Source organism: Notechis scutatus, chromosome 4 (assembly GCF_049901735.1).
Source record: "Notechis scutatus isolate UNSWTSFEM ecotype Mainland chromosome 4, rNotScu1.2, whole genome shotgun sequence".
NCBI classification, from domain to species: Eukaryota; Metazoa; Chordata; class Lepidosauria; order Squamata; family Elapidae; genus Notechis; species Notechis scutatus.
The window spans coordinates 78,181,728-78,198,297 of NC_142012.1; the positions used below are offsets into that span (position 1 = coordinate 78,181,728).

The window sequence follows — 16,570 nt, forward strand, 5'->3', positions numbered from 1 at the left end:
TCATTGAAAGGACCATCCCTGGTCCTCTCTTCTGATTGGCAGTCACCAACTTTTGAAAAGTTTTGAGAGGCGTGTTGGGAGGAGGAGGAGGTAGGGGCGTCCCCATCTTCACTGCCCCCCCCCAGCTGAGCCTGGACGGAGCCCCCTGAGGCCATCCGTCCGGCCCCCTTCCCGGGCCCCCGCCCGTCGCGAAGTGCAGTGCTGGCCCGCCTAGCGCCGGCCGCGGCTCTTCCGCCTGCCGATCAGCTGACCGCCTTCAGGAAGCGGCATCCCGCAGGGCTTCAGCCGGGAGGCCACGCGCAGCTGGCCGGCCGCGCCCCTCGCCCCGCCTGCCCCACCGGCCGCTCCGACAAGCGCAGCCATGGCCGGGCGGCTGGTGGACGGGACGCAAGTAAGTGCCTTCGCCCGGCCCGCTCTGTCCTGCGGACCCGCTCAGCCTCCTGGCCTCGCCTCCTCCTCCTCCTTTACGCCTTCTGCCTTTCCTCTCTTCCTTTCCTCCTTCTCTTTTGCACCTTTCCTCTTCCACCTCCCCGTCCTCCTCTCCATTCCCTCCTCTCGTTCTCCCCCTTTCCTCCTCCTCTTCCTCTCGTCCTCCTCCTTTCCTCCTTCTCTTCCTCTCCTCCTTTCTCTCTGCCTTTCCTCTTTCCTCCTTCTCATTTCCTCCTTTTCCTCTCATTTCGTTCTTCTCTCCTCTCGTCCTCCTCCTTTCCTCCTCTTCCTCTCCTCCTTTCCTCTCCTCCTTTTCCTCTCCTTTCGTTCTTCTCTCCTCTCATCCTCCTCCTTTCCTCCTCTTCCTCTCCTCCTCCCCTCCCTCTCTTTCCTCCTCTTCTCCTCTTTTGCACCTTTCCTCTTCCACCTCTTCCTCCTCCCTCCTCCTCTCCATTTCCTCCTCCTCTCGTTCTCCCCTTTCCTCCTCATCTTCCTCTCTCCCTTTCCTCCTTCCTCCTTCTCCTCTCCTCCTTTCCTCTTCTTCCTCTCCTTCTTCTCTCTCGTCGTCCTCCTTTCCTCCCTCTCCCTCTCCTCCTTTCCTCTCCCTTTCCTCCTCCTCTCGTTCTCCTCCTTTCCTCCTCTTCCTCTCCTCCCCCTTCCTCTTTCCTCCTCCTCCTCTTCCTCTCCTTTCCTTCTTCTCTCCTCTCGTCCTCCTCCTTTCCTCCTCTTCCTCTCCTCCTTTCCTCTCCCTTTCCTCCTCCTCCTCCTCCTCCTCAGCCGCCTGTGGCTGCTCCCGAAGCGCACGTGCGCTCCCAAACTTTCCCTGGGCGCCGCCCTCTTTTCCCTCAGCCGCGCTTTTCCACGCCTCTCCCGCGCCTCCCCTTCCCGCCCTTTTCCACGCTTCCTCCCTTGCTCGCGGGGTTCAACCTGCGGGGCGCGAGGAAAAGGCGCCGAAGGGAGAGAAAAAGGAGCCCCCCCCCGCGCGCGCCCGAAGGGGCCGCGCCTTCTTGAAACAGCTGCGGTCAATTTGGGCTCGCGCACGCGCTCTCTGCTCCTGGCTCACCACCACCACCACCCCTCCCCGGCTCTGAAGGCCATCCAGACGTTCCTTTCCTTCCTCCACAAGCCTCTTTTGAGAAGCCCTTCCTGGAGTCTCGTCACACTTAAACGATAGTTCGTTTAGGGACCGTTTCAACGTTACAGCAGCCCTGAAACAAGGGACTCGCCGCCTCACTTCTGGCTGCAGCATGGGGGGGGGGGCTCTCACGATGTTGTTTAGAGGCTTGGCAGCTGACTCCTATTTATGATGGTTGCTGTGTCCCGGGGTCACATGACAACCCCCCCCCCCCCCCCTTATGACCTTCTGATTCACTTAAACGATGGTGGCAAGAAAGATCATATAATGGGAATGGGTCAAAACTCGCTTAACAACTGTCTCTGCAACTGAAATGTTGGGCTTGGTTATGGACGTAAGTCAAGGAATAGAACAGAGTAGAATAACAGAGTTGGAAGGGACCTTGGAGGTCTTCTAGTCCAACCCCCTGCCTAGGCAGGACACCCCACAGGACTAACTGTGTGGCATTCCAGGAGGGGAAGAACAGCCATGGCGAATAGGCAGCAACACAAATCTAATAAATAAACAAACAAACAAACAAACAAACACACACACACACACACACACACACACACACACACACTACACAGGTCTCCAGTGCAGAATCTCCCAAGTGTACCTACAAACAACTTCCCAATTTGAAATACTTCAGTTAGGTCAACCCAATTGCCCCCTACTAAAGCATTTCCACACCACAATATTTATTTATATTTCATACTTCTTCACCTTGCCATCTCCCTCCGAGAGGGGCTCTGGCCAGCGTACAATATAATCAATGAAATTGACGTTAAAATCAACAATAATTTAGAATAGATTAGATTAGATTAGAATGCAGAATACAATAGAATAGAATGCAGAATAGAATAGAATAACAGAGTTGGAAGGGACCTTGGAGGTCTTCTAGTCCAACCCCCTGCTTAGGCAGGAAACCCTATACCACTTCAGACAAATGGTTATCCAACATCTTTAAAAAAAAAAAACAAAACTTCCAGTGTTGAAGCATCCACAACTTCTGGAGGCAAGTTGTTGCACTGGTTAATTGTTCTGCCAGGAAATTCCTCCTTAGTTCTAAGTTGCTTCCCTCCTTGGTTAGTTTCCATCCGTTGCTTCTTGCACTGCCCTTAAGTGCTTTGGGGAAATACCTTGACCCCCCTCTTCTTTGTGGCAGCCCCTGAGATATTGGAACCCTACTATCATGTCTCCCCTAGCCCATACTCAGTTCCTGCAACCGTTCTTCATATGTTTTAGCCTCCAGTCCCCTAATCATCATTTAAGCTTAAAAAGTTTCAAATTTGGAAAAACAAAATAAAATTGTAACATTGCCCTTGTGATTCTCAATATTGAAGATGGGGTTAAATTGCTTGCCTGTTGATTTTGGGATGCAAGTGAGGTTTAAATTACAATAGCAATAGCACTCAGACTTATATACCGCTTTGCAGTGCTCTTTACAGCCCTCTCTAAGCGGTTTACAGATGCTCTTGATGGCCAAAAGTGTGAGGAATGGTCGTAAGTGTGAGGACCACTGGCAAGCTACTTTTTTCCCCCAGTGCTGCTGTAACTTAGAATGGTGGCTAAACAAACACTTGTAATTCAAAGACTATTTGTATGCTTCTTTATTTTAAAAAAAGGCAGGGTCTAGCAATCTTAAGATAGTTTCGTAGATTTGTGCTTGTTGGTAGCCATTAAGATGGCAATTTATGAGTTTAATAAGGCTCTTCTTTGCGTAATCTCTTTTCTGACAGAGTGAACCTTTGAATCCTGGGGACAGAGGTTGTTTGTCCATGCTTGGGGATTGATTCTTGTCTGCTTGGAGATCTGCAGCAAACTTTAAAATTCCAGACATGTAAATAGCCTTGGGTGTGTTCTCAGTGGATATAGATCATTTTACCTGCGTATTTATGGTACTGATAAATCATAAGCGCGGCTGAGTCTGCTGTATAACCAAACAATCCAAGGGTTGAAGGGGTTCTTGCTCAAACTGGTATTTCAACAGTGACCAAAATAGTTCATAGGGTCATCCCCCCGCCTTAATTTCTTAAGAGCCACAGTGGCACAGTGGTCAGAGTGCAGTATTGCAAGCTACTTCTGCTGACTGCCAGCTGTCTGCAATTTGGCAGTTCAAATCTCATCAGGCTCAAGGTTGACTCGGCCTTCCATCCTTCCAAGGTGGGTAAAACGAGGACCCAGATTGTTGGGGGCAATTATGCTGACTCTGCAAACTGCTTAGAAAAAAAAAAAAAAAAAAAAAAAAAAAAAAGAGGGCTGTGAAGGCAAAGGCGTAATTTGGGGAAAAAAATAGCAGTCGTCTTCAAAATAAAAGCAATGCAGTTGTACTGTATGCATGCTGTACACTTATTTATATTTGATTTCTAATTTTTGATGGACCTCAAGTGGGTCGGACAGAGACAACCAATGGTCCAGATGCCCAAATCTGGACTATTTTTCAGTATGAGAAGAGCAGTGGTACTTACTCAGCAGCCATTGGCTTTCTCACCCTCTTTACTCCTGCACTTCCCACCAAGTATTTTGTCAAACAATGAAACCCCATTGAGATACATATTTAGATATCCCAGGGCTATGAATAACACCTCTGTGTCCTGGCATATAGAATAATAGAGTTGGAAGGGACCTTGGAGGTCTTCTAGTCCAACCCCCTGCTTAGGCAGGAAACCCTACACCACTTCAGAAAAATGGTTATCCAACATCTTTTTAAAAATTTCCAGTGTTGGAGCATTCACAACTTCTGGAGGCAAGTTGTCCCACTGATTAATTGTTCTAATTGTCAAGAAATTTCTCCTTAATTCCAGGCTGCTTTTTTACTTCATAGGTTTCTATCCATTGTTTCTTGTCCTACCTTCAGGTGCTTTGGAGAATAGCTTGACTCCCTCTTCTTTAGGGACAGCCCCTGAGATATTGGAAGACTGCTCTCATGTCTTCCCTGGTCCTTCATTTCATTAAACTAGACATACCCAATTCCACCAGCTATATGTTTTTATATGGAAGAACATCTTTGTTGGAGCTTTGGGACATATCATTTTGATTCAAAATCACACCAGGAGTTGTAAAGGAAGGCAAATTGGTTGAATCAGCCTTTGGAAATGAATTTTCAAGTCATCATCCTCATCCTCATCTCCTGTGCAGAGAATTTTCAAATGGAACTACTGTATGTTTTGAATGGAGATGCCCTTGAACCCAAATGAAAATGTCTGAATTGTTGAATCAGAGTGATTCCACAATCTGAAACAATAGTCAATGTCAACGTTGTTTTGGCTCAGCAAATTGGGGAATTGAATCTTCTGTGATTTCCATGGAACAGAATTTTGTGTACTCTAATTTTCTCTTCATGATGCTTTCTTTCCCAAACTCACAATGGTTTTGTACTTATGGGTTGCTTTCTGTCCATTACTAAGGTCAATGGCGACATTTTGCTTAAAGAAATGATGGAAACTTGATCAAAGTAAACAACAATAAATAATTAGTAGGGTTGGTTATAACAGATTTTATAGACTGGACACACAGAAACTGAATCATATTGGTCAGCTAACAGCAACTGTATGTAAAGTCTGAACGACCCAGAAATTTAATTAATAGGTGGGCGTAATAAAACATAGCCATACCTTTTTATAAATTGGGTAGTGCAACATTACAATGGATTGTATTTTCAGCACTTCTGTAAGCCACAAGGACAGAATCTCGAAGAATAAGATGTTTTTCTGAGTTTTTCTTCAAGGGCAGCTGTTGAAAGTGAAATATTAGTCCTCAATTTAGGGATGGTTATTTGGTTTAAATACCTTGCTGGCCTAAAAAAAAAGCAGATCGGCTGTTTTTATATATATATATATATATATTTGGACTGAGATGACAAATCCCACTGCTGTTCTACATCCATAATGCATTGTTTAAGGCTTGACACCACCTGTTCATAGACAAGTCAGACATTGTGTGCAGAGCCATAACTCTGCAGCCTTTGATAAATTGGTTCTTCTCCAAGTTGATTCAAAGTTAGCAGCCAGGATTAAGGGACTGAGGTCTATAGGAAAATAAAACATCCTGGCAATTTCAACTAGAATGAAAAACACCCACCCACCCAGCTGTACAGTAGGCTGGTCTCCACTCTAATCATACCATCTTCAGAGTGAAGCTTTATACATTAGGCATACTTCACGCTACTTGAAAAATAACCCTTGGCCCAGAGGTGGGATTCAAATTTCTTAACAACCGGTTCTGTGGGCATGGCCTAATTTGTGGGTGTGGCTTGGTGGTCATGTGACTGGCTGGGCATGGCTTGTATGTAAATATTGTAAATATATATGTAAAGATTGAATTTTTTATTTTTTTAAAAAGAGCAACTTTTACCCCAAATCAGGCAAAGCAAAGCAGGCAGGCAGATTGAGCTGCTTGCAGAATCACAGCTTCACTCCCAGATCTACCTTTCTGCAATCCGCTGCCTGAGTCTGCACTGAAAAATAGAAGCTTCAATCCTAAGAAAAGTTCAGCTCTGGTCTCAGGCCACTTCTCCCTCCCCCAACCCCCTGAATACCACCCCTGACTGGGCCTCAGGGAAGCCTCCTGGGTGGGGTGGGTGGAGAGGGGAGGGGCCAGCCAGTGGTGCGATTTGCCAGTTCTCCGAACTGCACAGAATTGTAACAACCGGTTCTATAGAACTGGTCCGAACCGGTAGAATCCCACCCCTGCCTTGGACATTTAGATACTGTAGTAATCTGTCTAAGGGGGAATAGTGTTATATGGGCCTAAATATTTTGCGTACAGGTAGTCCTCAACTTACAAGCACAATTGAGCTCAAAATTGATGTTGCTTAGCGAAACAAGTGAGTTTTACCCTGTTTAACAACCTGTCTTGCCACAGCTGTTAAGTGAATCAGTGAGTCAGTTGCCAAGCGTCTGAATTTTGATCGCGTGACTACGGGGATGCTACAATCATCATAAGTGTGAGAAATGGTCACAAGTCACTTTCTTCTGTGACGTTGTGGCTTAGGACGATCACTAAAAGGATCTATTTTTGTAAGCCAGCCAGAATGGTGGAGAACGAATGGGTGGCCATCTACATTTAAATAAACACATTTGTTTTAAGAAACAAATAAAAGTAAATATGGATAAAATGAATGTTAAAACTTTTGCTGCTCATGTGTTGAGAGGTGTGGACATCCATATTTCTCCGCTAGAGTAATAGCAAAATGTTTGCAGAACTCTACGTTGGTTTTTAAAAGCTTAGAGATTCAAGCGGATGGATGATCAGAAGATTAATTCTGGAGCAGAATTCACAAATAAAGACATTGAGATCCCTTCCAAAAGAATTTCCTCCTTGTAATTCTGGACATTGTGAGAATTGGGCACTTTTTTGTTGTTGTTGTTCTAACGTGGAATTGATTGTAAGAAAAAGGATAGTAGAGATGCCTTAAAAGGAAGGAGTAAAATCAGAAGAATAAAGCCTGGGATTTTTTTTCTTCCCTTTCTTTTTCAGCTCATGTATTTACCATGAAACTATTTCTCTATAGTCAGTGATCTCTTTTTCAGATAAAGTTACTGAAGAAGGATGGATTAAAGCCGATGAAATACTACAGTATCAGCCTGCAATCATTTTGAGACCCGCTGAACTACAATTTGTAAAGTTAGGGGATGCATCGGCAAGTTGTCACGGAGAGTCGATTGCATGTTGGAAAACATGAAATATCATCCAAACACAACTTGCCTGATTCTTGTTCTCTTGTTTTTATCGGGAAGTTGGAGAAATGGAGCTTTCCGAGACAAATGGAAACTTCATAAGGCCCTTAAAAAATAGAGCTCTGAACTGAATATATGATTAACCTGGCTGTTAAAAGGACTCTAACTAATAGGAACCTTATCAACATTATTCTTGCAAATGTAAAATATATCACTGTGGATTTTTTAAAATATAAAACGTTGGACTAACTTCCTAAGCTACTTATTTAAGTTCATGATAAATTTTATGGGAGATTTCAAAGATATACTGTATTTTCCCTTAAACTTTCAACCACTGTGGTATGAGGTCCTTGTTACTCCCTGAGCTTGGTTGTTTTCTTGCAGACGTTTCAATATGTGCGTCATTTTAAGCGTAATTTTCAAGAACAACCTCACCCTGTGCCTGAAGGGAAATATTTTTGATTGGTGTGTCTTACCTGCTCCAACATATGCCGGTGAAACATGGACACTCGCCTCATAGTCATTCAGTTTTGGTTACCACGATGTAAAAAAGATGGTGAGACTCTAGAAAGAGTGCAGAGAACAACAGCAAAGATTATTAGGGGACTGGAGGCTAAAGCATATGAAGAACGGTTGCAGGAACTGGATATACTATATTTAGCTTAATGAAAAGAGGACTAAGGGAGACATGATAGCAGTGTTCCGATATCTCAGGGGCTGCCCCAAAGAAGAGGGGGTCAATTCAGGGGTGGGATTCTGCCGGTTCGCACCTATTCGCTAGAACCGGTTGTTAACATTCTAAGCAGTTCGGAGAACCGGTTGTTAGAAGAAATTACTGGCCTAATCCTGTAAGGAAGGCAGGAAGGAAACATTCTGGTGTTGCTTATAGAAACTGCCTCTCTGTTAACCCTTATTACATTCTTGGCAGGACTAGAATTCCTGTCTCAGGAATATCTCTGGAGTTTTTTCCCCCTCCTTTGCTGGTACTTTGCTTGTGTGGAGTGACCATTCAAAGTTACAATGGCACTGAAAAAAGTGACTTATGACCATTTTTCACACTTATGACTGTTGCAGCATCCCCACAGTCATGAGAGGCCAGGCGAGGAGATGGGTGCCACGATGTGAGTGACGTTGAGTTGGCCACGCCCAGCCAGTCACATGACCACCAAGCCATGCCCACCAACTTAGCCACGCCCACAGAACCGGTTGTTAAAAAATTTGAATCCCACCCCTGGGTTAATTTATTCTTCAAAGGACCTGAGAGCAGGACAAGAAGCCATGGGTGGAAACTAATCAAGGAGAGAAGCAACCTAGAACTAAGGAGGAATTTCCTTACAGTGAGAACAATGAATCAGTGGAACAATTTGCCTCCAGAAGTTGTGAATGCTCCAACACTGGAAGTTTTTAAAAAAGATGTTGGATAACCATTTGTCTGAAGTGGTGTAGGGTTTCCTGTCTAAGTAGGGGGTTGGATTAGAAGACCTCCAAGGTCCCTTCCAACTCTTGTTATTCTATTCTATTCTGTTCTATTCTATTCTATTCTATTCTATTCTATTCTATTCTATTCTATTCTATTCTATTCTATTCCATTCCATTCCATTCCATTCCACTCCACTCCACTCCACTCCACTCCATTGCTCTCCTGTCTCCCCTCGTCCTTCTCTTCCCTAGTAGCCAGGCCCAGTTCCTGCAACCGTTCATAGTATGTTTTAGCCTCCAGTCCCCTAATCATCTTGGTTGCTGTTCTCTACACTCTTTCTAGAGTCCCAACATCTTTTTTGTAGTATGGCGACCAAAACTGGATGGAGTATTCTAGGTGTGGTCTTCCTAAGGCTTTATAGAGTGGTATTAGTACCTTATTAAATAATTTAAGGTAGTTCTCTACCTTAAATTTATTGTATGGCCTTAGATAAATGAACTGTACACTTCATGTGTTTGTATTGGCTTATGTTGCACAAGGCTTATTGCAGTAATGCCAGCATAGACTTAGGGAAGTATTACACAGAAATGCACAGTCCCTGCGAATAGTTTCCTGTAAAATGAGCCTGAGAAGTGCAATCTTATTTCTCTTCCATTTCAGTCTGTTTGGGACCCACCCAAAATAAACAGAAAAATAAAACCTTACTAGGGTAAAAGGACACCCAAAATTCTGCTGTCTGTTTAATTAACATCTTAGTTTTGAAATGACAAAATTTCAAATCAACCTAGTGATGGAACTTGACAAAACGGTAATGCAAGGTGAACCCAGGCTGCTGATGATAGCAATTTATTATTTCAAACATTCATTTCGGTTTTCAGCAATCTGCTTGACAGAGCTAAAAATGGGGAGTTGCCTCCAAATCTCAAAATGCATGGTGACTACATAATCTCTTCTGCTCTTCATCCTTATAGGTGTCTTACATTGGCCAGGACTGCAAAGCAATTCCAGAATTCCTTGGGACAAAATACGGACCCATCGCAAAAAGGTTGGACCTCAGTTTCAATTTATTAAGGTAGGACATACATGTAAATGGTTAGGCTACATCTTAACAGGGCAAACTTCCTTGTTTTTTGTTGTTTTTCTTATAGGTATCATTAGTTAGGAAGCTGGGTTTCATCTGGGTGCCTGGTTGGGCTTGTTCGGGTATTTTCCCACGTCATTATAGTTGTGCTTTTAAAGTTGTAGGAACGTTTCGGCAGAATGTCATCTGCCATCATTAGGCTTCTGTATTGTGTTTGTCTGTGGGTCAGAATTTCACAGCCATTTCTGTTTTAAATTTGGTGCTAGCCTACGCTATGCCAGAATGATTTTTTCTTCATCCTGATTGGTTGGGAGTCTTGATCTGTGTTTGTTGGTCTTGGAGTTTGCTGTGTTCTGCTTGATTGGTGTTTCTAATATCTTCTGTCTGTTTTGTAGCTTTTTTTGTCTTGATTGGCTGGCAACATTGTGTTCCTGTATTGGAGGCTTTTAGTGCGACTTGTCTCCGAGTAAATGGACGGCTATCATTTATTAGGAAGTTTCATCTGGGTGCCTGGTTGGGGTGTGTTTGAGCTGGAGGTATCAGGGGGGATCTGTTTGTGCCCAGGTGTTTGCCTGGCTTGTGGTGTGGAGATTTTGTTTGAGAGTACAGGCTTCCAGATAATTGACAGTCTTCCATCAGATTGACAGTTTACATATGGGAGAGTATTAGTCAATGGATTGCTTGACCCAGTGGTTATAGCTCAGCTTAAGTTGCATACATTTTTAAGAACTTGTTTGTTACTGGGTTTTTCTAAAAGAACAGAATGAGAATTGACAAATAAATAAATAATAATAATAATAGAATGGATTCCAGGAGTGCAGGGAAAAAAAACTGATTTAAAAGATTCAGAAAAAGACCTGTTTCTTTAAAAAGCACAATTTCCTTCTTTTCGGAATGAAGAGTTTTTTGAATATGAATTACACCCCAGCTATGGAAATAATACCTTTTTTGTATTTGGGTTCTGAGCAGAATTTGTCACCCTGTTTCACCCTGGTCAGCCTTGTAGAATTTGACTTCTCTGCTTAAACCAAGATCTTCAAACCCTTTAGAAATACTTGAGAAATACCTCAGATTGCATCCCACCTTCAGATTATGCCAAGAAGGAAACCAGAAGCTCCCACACATGTCCCAGAGCCTCCAAAGTCGAAACTGAGGCTGGGGATTGGGTGATCTGCTTTCCCCCACATCTTCTCTTGCAAAACTGAGCTGGATAACAGCAGTTCTTTATATGGTGACCTCGCTACCTTTAATTGCTACTGGAAGAGTTGGCTTTTCCTTTCCAGAATTGGAATTTACAGCTTAAAAGTTCTACCGGCTAGCTTAGCATTTGGTTGATATTGGTATGATGATGTGATTGCCAGCTTGGGAACTGACCTGCCACCACAGAACTATGGCCATGTAGATGCTGTGGGAAGGAGGTTCCCTCATGGCTTCTCAAGAACTTTTTATTTTGGGGCTACCCCTGGGATGTGTTGATCTTCTAGAAGACCTGTGTTTGGTCTTCCATCAGATTGATATCCCCATGTTTAAACTTCCCAAACACTAAGGAGATTTCTCTACAATCACAGTCAACATGGCCATGGACCATCTGGATGAGAGTGGATGGTATTGTTGAATCCAGCAGATTGCTGGTCTTTAAAGGTTCCTTGGACTTTCACTCCAAGTATCCTAGAATGTCTACCTGAGTCTTGTGTTGTGTAATAAAGGGAAAATCCACTGGCATGCCCAAATGTTTTGGAATGATAGACTGGTGATGACTAGGCAATTGAATGAGGACAGATCCTCTGCAAATTGTTGGAAATATAGAAACACTAATGGTACAAAATGACCTAGTGGTTCTTCTTTGAGCTTGCTTTTTGTTTTCTTTTCGAATTTTTTTTACTTATTCATTTGTTTACTGATGCATTTATTTTTAATTATTCTTTTTATGATTCATTTGTTTTTTTTTAAATGGTCAGAAGATGGACATGTGTTTATCCCAATCATGTTTAAACTCAGTTACTGATGATTGACCCACTACTTCCACAAGCTTCCGTTACTCTTTTTGTGAAGTCATCCTTTCTAACATGGTTTTTGAACTTCCCTCCTGTCAGTTTGAGGTTACGTTTCCAAGTTCTTGATTTTTGCTTGATTTGTGTGTGTGTGTGTGTGTGTGTGTGTGTGTGTGTGTGTGTGTGTATGTGTCTCCATGCTACAGCAGTTGGAGTATATGGTTGAGCTCTTAAAAACTCATACATTTTTTTGGGGGGGGGGGGTGGGTTCTGGACTGTTTTCCTTAGCAAATGATTTACAAACAAAGCTTTGGTCAAATTATTTGCAAATGAGAATGAGATTCTAGTTCGGTCTGAGCTTCAGCAGGAAATAACGATATCTTGATGTGCATGAAGATAGGAAGCAAGGCTTATAATTGCCTGTTTGTGTGCTGGTAAGCGGTGTGTGTTTTATGGAAAGGAATTACTCAATTATACAACGTGCAATTGTTTCTGTGGATTACTTAGATTAGTTTGTATAGCATTCGTTGGCCATGTACTCCTTAGTCATAGTTCTGTGAGATAGGGTGGCCTCTGATTTTTATTGCAAATTAAAACAACTTCCATGTTTTATTGGCCTATCTGAACCATGATGAATGTACCAAATGTCTTTTGTTATTACCTTTCTTCTTTTTCTTTTTTCTTTTTTGGATAATTCAACTTATCCTTCCTTTTAATTTAATTTTTCAAGTAATGTAAAGCAGGATCGGGATCTTGCTCAATCAAGAGATTTGTTAGGGTTCCTGGAAGTCTTGAAGTGAAAAGAAAAAAACAAAAAAACAAAAACAAATTAACATTACCAATAGCAGCTATATGCATTCCTCATTTGATTATTTTCAGAGAAACAAACAGGCTTTGCTTTTAGGAGAATGGGACTGGATTCACCACTGCCTTAAACTGCTTAAAAACAGTGAGAAAATAGATCTGAATTAAAATGCATTTTATATTTAGCCTGAATACAAGGTATGCAAATGGATATGATATGATAGTAGCTGACATAACGTTCTTTGCAGTGGTGGGATTCAACCGGTTTGTACCACTTTGGCCGAACCGGTTGTTAAATTGCTGGCTGGCTCTTCCCTCCTTATATTGCTCAGGGTTTATATTTTACAAAAGGGATGTAACCAATAATAGTTTTTAAAAAAGGGAATGGCTCTTTTTCAATAGCATGTTGTGATGTGATGTGGAAGTCTTCCTTTTCTTGGGTACAGGGGGTCCTTGACATGTCCATTTATTTATTGACCATTCAAAGTTACAACCGCACTGAAAAAATGATTATGATCGGTCCTCGCATTATGACCATTGCCATGTTCCCACACTTACATGATAAAATTTGGGCACTTGGCACAACCAGAGTGTATATGAGGGTCCCAGGTGCACATGATCACCATATGTGACTTTTTTAGCTGGCTTCCAACTAAGTTGTAAAATTGGGTGTGGCTCACTGAACAATCGCCTCGCTTAACGATAGATGTTGGGCTCCCAATAGTGGTCATAAGTCAAGGACTACCTGTATTGGTTAATAGGATTTCTATGTTACTTTTAAATTTTTTTATTAAAGTTTAACAATTTTAAAAACAAATCATATATACAATTTTTGCAGTAAGTTGTGGCATTGACTTTTCCATATTCATTTACACACACACACACACACACACACACACCAATTACATTTACATTTTGCATTGTCTTTTATTCCTGTTATCTAACCAAACATACCATTTCCCCCTACCGTATAATATTCTTTTTCTTCCTTCTCCTGCAATTCCATTGTAAGTTTATTTACTTCTGCACAATCCATATTTTTTTTATTAGCATATTATCTGTGGGACTACTCTCTGATTTCCAGTTTTGAGCATATGTTATTCTAGCTGCTGTCAATATGTGCATTATTCACTATTCAATTTCTTTCTTATAATCACCTCTAATTATCCCTAATAGGACCATTTCAGGCTTAAGTTCTATTTTTCCCCGGTTATTTCTTGCAGCCAAATCCTTATTTTGTTCCAAAATTTCTTTGCTTTAGAGCACAACTGCCACATATGAAAGAAGGCACCTGGCGTCTTTTTACATTTCCGACACATCAAGTTCAAATTTGGGTAGACTTTGGCCAATCTCGCTGGTGCTAGATGACAACAGTAGAACGTTTTGTACAGATTTTCTTTGTACGTGGCTGCCATTGTTAATTTATAACTTTTCATCCAAAGTTTTTCCCAATCCTCTAGTTGAATGTTGTATCTGAAGTTTTTCATCCAGGCAATCATTGTTTGAGTCACTGCCTCCTCTTCTTTATCAAATTTTAGGAGATAGTTATATATTTTAGAAATAAATTTTTCCTTTGGTCTTAATAAAATTTTGTCAATTTGTTGTGGATCTATGCCGCTTTTTCTCTGGGACACCAAGCCAGTGTCTAACAAAACAAAATTAAAGCAAAGCACGAAAAAGAATAAAAATGGATATTTAAAAATCTGCCTGAAAGTATTTTAAAAAGAGATTCTTTTGTTCCTTTTTAAAATGAAAAGAGATAAGAGGATGTTGGTGATAAAAGAGAAAATTTGTTTTACATCATCTTAAGCTTGGACTGTGTGAAAGAGCTTCTCTAGGCAAAAGTATATTCTCAGATCAAATAATGTGGATTTTAAAACTGCATCAGGAAACCCCCTAAAATAGGTTTTCAGTCCTGCCAGCTATGGTGAATGATATCTTATTTGCTGCAAAAAGTTTGCTAGAACAGAAAAAGAAAATGATTGACTTCTGTCTTTTTAATATTAATTAATACTATGATTGTACATCGCCTGGAATTATTTGAGTTGTGAAACACGCAGGTACACAACACCTTCACGCAAACACATGTACAGACATACACACCCACACAGCATATACATATATGCTTTGTGATCATATTTATTGTAAAATAAATGCAAAGAAAAATAAACGAAACAAGGAGAAACTGTTTAAATTATGCAGCCTAAAGAAATGGCTCTGAAATCGGGACCCTGCAAGATCATCCGACTGGTTTAAGTTGCCACAATCTCCACAGTCACGAAGCTAAAAATGGGGTGCAATATTACGGATAAATAAACTAAAGCCATTTGGTATTTTGACAATATGGCTGAAACATCCTTCCGTGAGCCCATCTGCTCTTTGTTGTCCGCCCTCAAATCTTGACTTGTAAAATAACATTTTCACCACTTTGGAATTTTTCAGCCTGTTTTGTGCTGGGGAAAAAAAAAATAGATTCCTTTGGCCCACTTTAGGATGAAGCGCCACCGTTAAAAAAAACGGAGAAGGAGAAACAAAGGAGAAATTTAAGATAAAGCATGTCATCTTTTTTTTCTATTCGTCACGATGAATCTTCTTCGGCTTCAACAAGGGGGAAAATGCGCTATTGTTAAAACTTTTTCATTGTGGTAGCTTTTATCAGGTACCGGGAATATTTTCCTTGTAATTGGGCCAATCTTAATAGTCGCAATTGCATATTTATCAGTGTGAGACGCTGTTAATAATGTAGCTGTCATGCACAAACACATTTCTGCATGAAATCCATTTAGTCCCCGCATTGTTCGGGCCTGGAATGTCACCGGGACATCAAAACCCTCCCTTCAAGCCTCCAGCCCAGAGGCCTGCAGCGGCAGGAGAAAAGGGCTGGGATCAATAAATGTAACATGTTAATGCCAAGCAAATAGAATAAAAGATTTTCTCTGACAAGCGATGAAAAATCACCTTGTGTCAGCTGGCATGGCAGTGCCATTTCTGCGGAGACACTTGAAAACTTGATCTGACAAGGAAAGAGGGAGAGATGATGGTTATAAGATGCTTTTGTTTCCAACTTCTTCTTCTTCTTCTTCTATTTTTTTTGACCTGTCAGGCTTTTGAATTGGTCCCCCCCCCCACTTTTTTTTTGTCATGTGAAAATTGTAGTCTGAGGAAGTTAGGAAGCCGTTTCTCTGCTCAAATGGGTGAAGGCTGCTGTTTAATTGATTCACTTAGCATTTGAAACTGTCACGCATTAATAATTGCTAAATCCGGTAGGTGCTCTCTGATGTGTCACACTTAAATGTGTAGTTATCAGAAAATTAATATCCTTAATGAACCAACACTTCAGAGTAGCATTGCGTGAAATTCTCCTTTTGCCCTTTCATTTTCTGAATGTATTCCAGCCAATTTTTGGAGAGAATCCTTTCCCCGGGGCTGGATTTTCTTTCTTTCTGATGCCCAACAATTGCCTCGTTGCTTTGGGTACACAGTGTGTTAAGTGACAAATGCAGTAATTATACTGGAGTTAGTAATTAACATAATTATAGTCAATTATGACAAATACAGTACAGAGAGAAATAAATGGGGAGGGGGGAGAAATTAGCAAGCTAATTGATTTATCTTTTTATGTTGTTGCAACTGGCAATTGTAATCCTGTTCGTTCCCTGGGAAATAAGAGCAATGTTTACACATAGGGCATTTTGTTGTGAACTGGTCCTCGGCTCATGTTTACCTACAGTATTCCTTTCTTTTTTCTTTCTTTCTTTCTTTTTTTTAAAGAATGGCATATACCACAGAGGGAGAAATTGGAAACATTTACATTTTTACATTTTACATTTTATTTGATTTGTCAATCGCTTACAAGTTACAGGTATAAGAATAAATATAGTTTTCAATACATGAGATAAATACTTATAAGAAAATAAAAAAAAACAATAGGACAGGGACGGTAGGCATGATTGGTGCGCTTATACACCCCCCTACAGACCTCTTAGGAAAGGGGTAAGGTCAATAGTAGACAGTCTAAGGTGAAAGTTTTTGGGGTTTGGGGAAGAAACC

The 16,570-nt window shown here is 41.5% G+C and overlaps 1 protein-coding gene across 3 annotated transcripts in view; it reads left to right on the top strand.

The window, feature by feature from the left end:
* The first annotated feature begins 237 nt into the window (after window positions 1-237).
* LRMDA (leucine rich melanocyte differentiation associated) overlaps window positions 238-16,570 on the top strand; it is an 853,545-nt gene continuing 837,212 nt past the window's right edge. For all 3 annotated transcript variants that reach the window (XM_087963895.1, XM_087963896.1, XM_087963897.1), the window contains exons 1-2: window positions 238-391; window positions 9,616-9,716. In XM_087963895.1, the coding sequence (XP_087820021.1) occupies window positions 362-391; window positions 9,616-9,716 (131 nt within the window). In that variant the 5' untranslated portion in view covers window positions 238-361. The remainder of the gene's footprint in view (window positions 392-9,615; window positions 9,717-16,570) is intronic.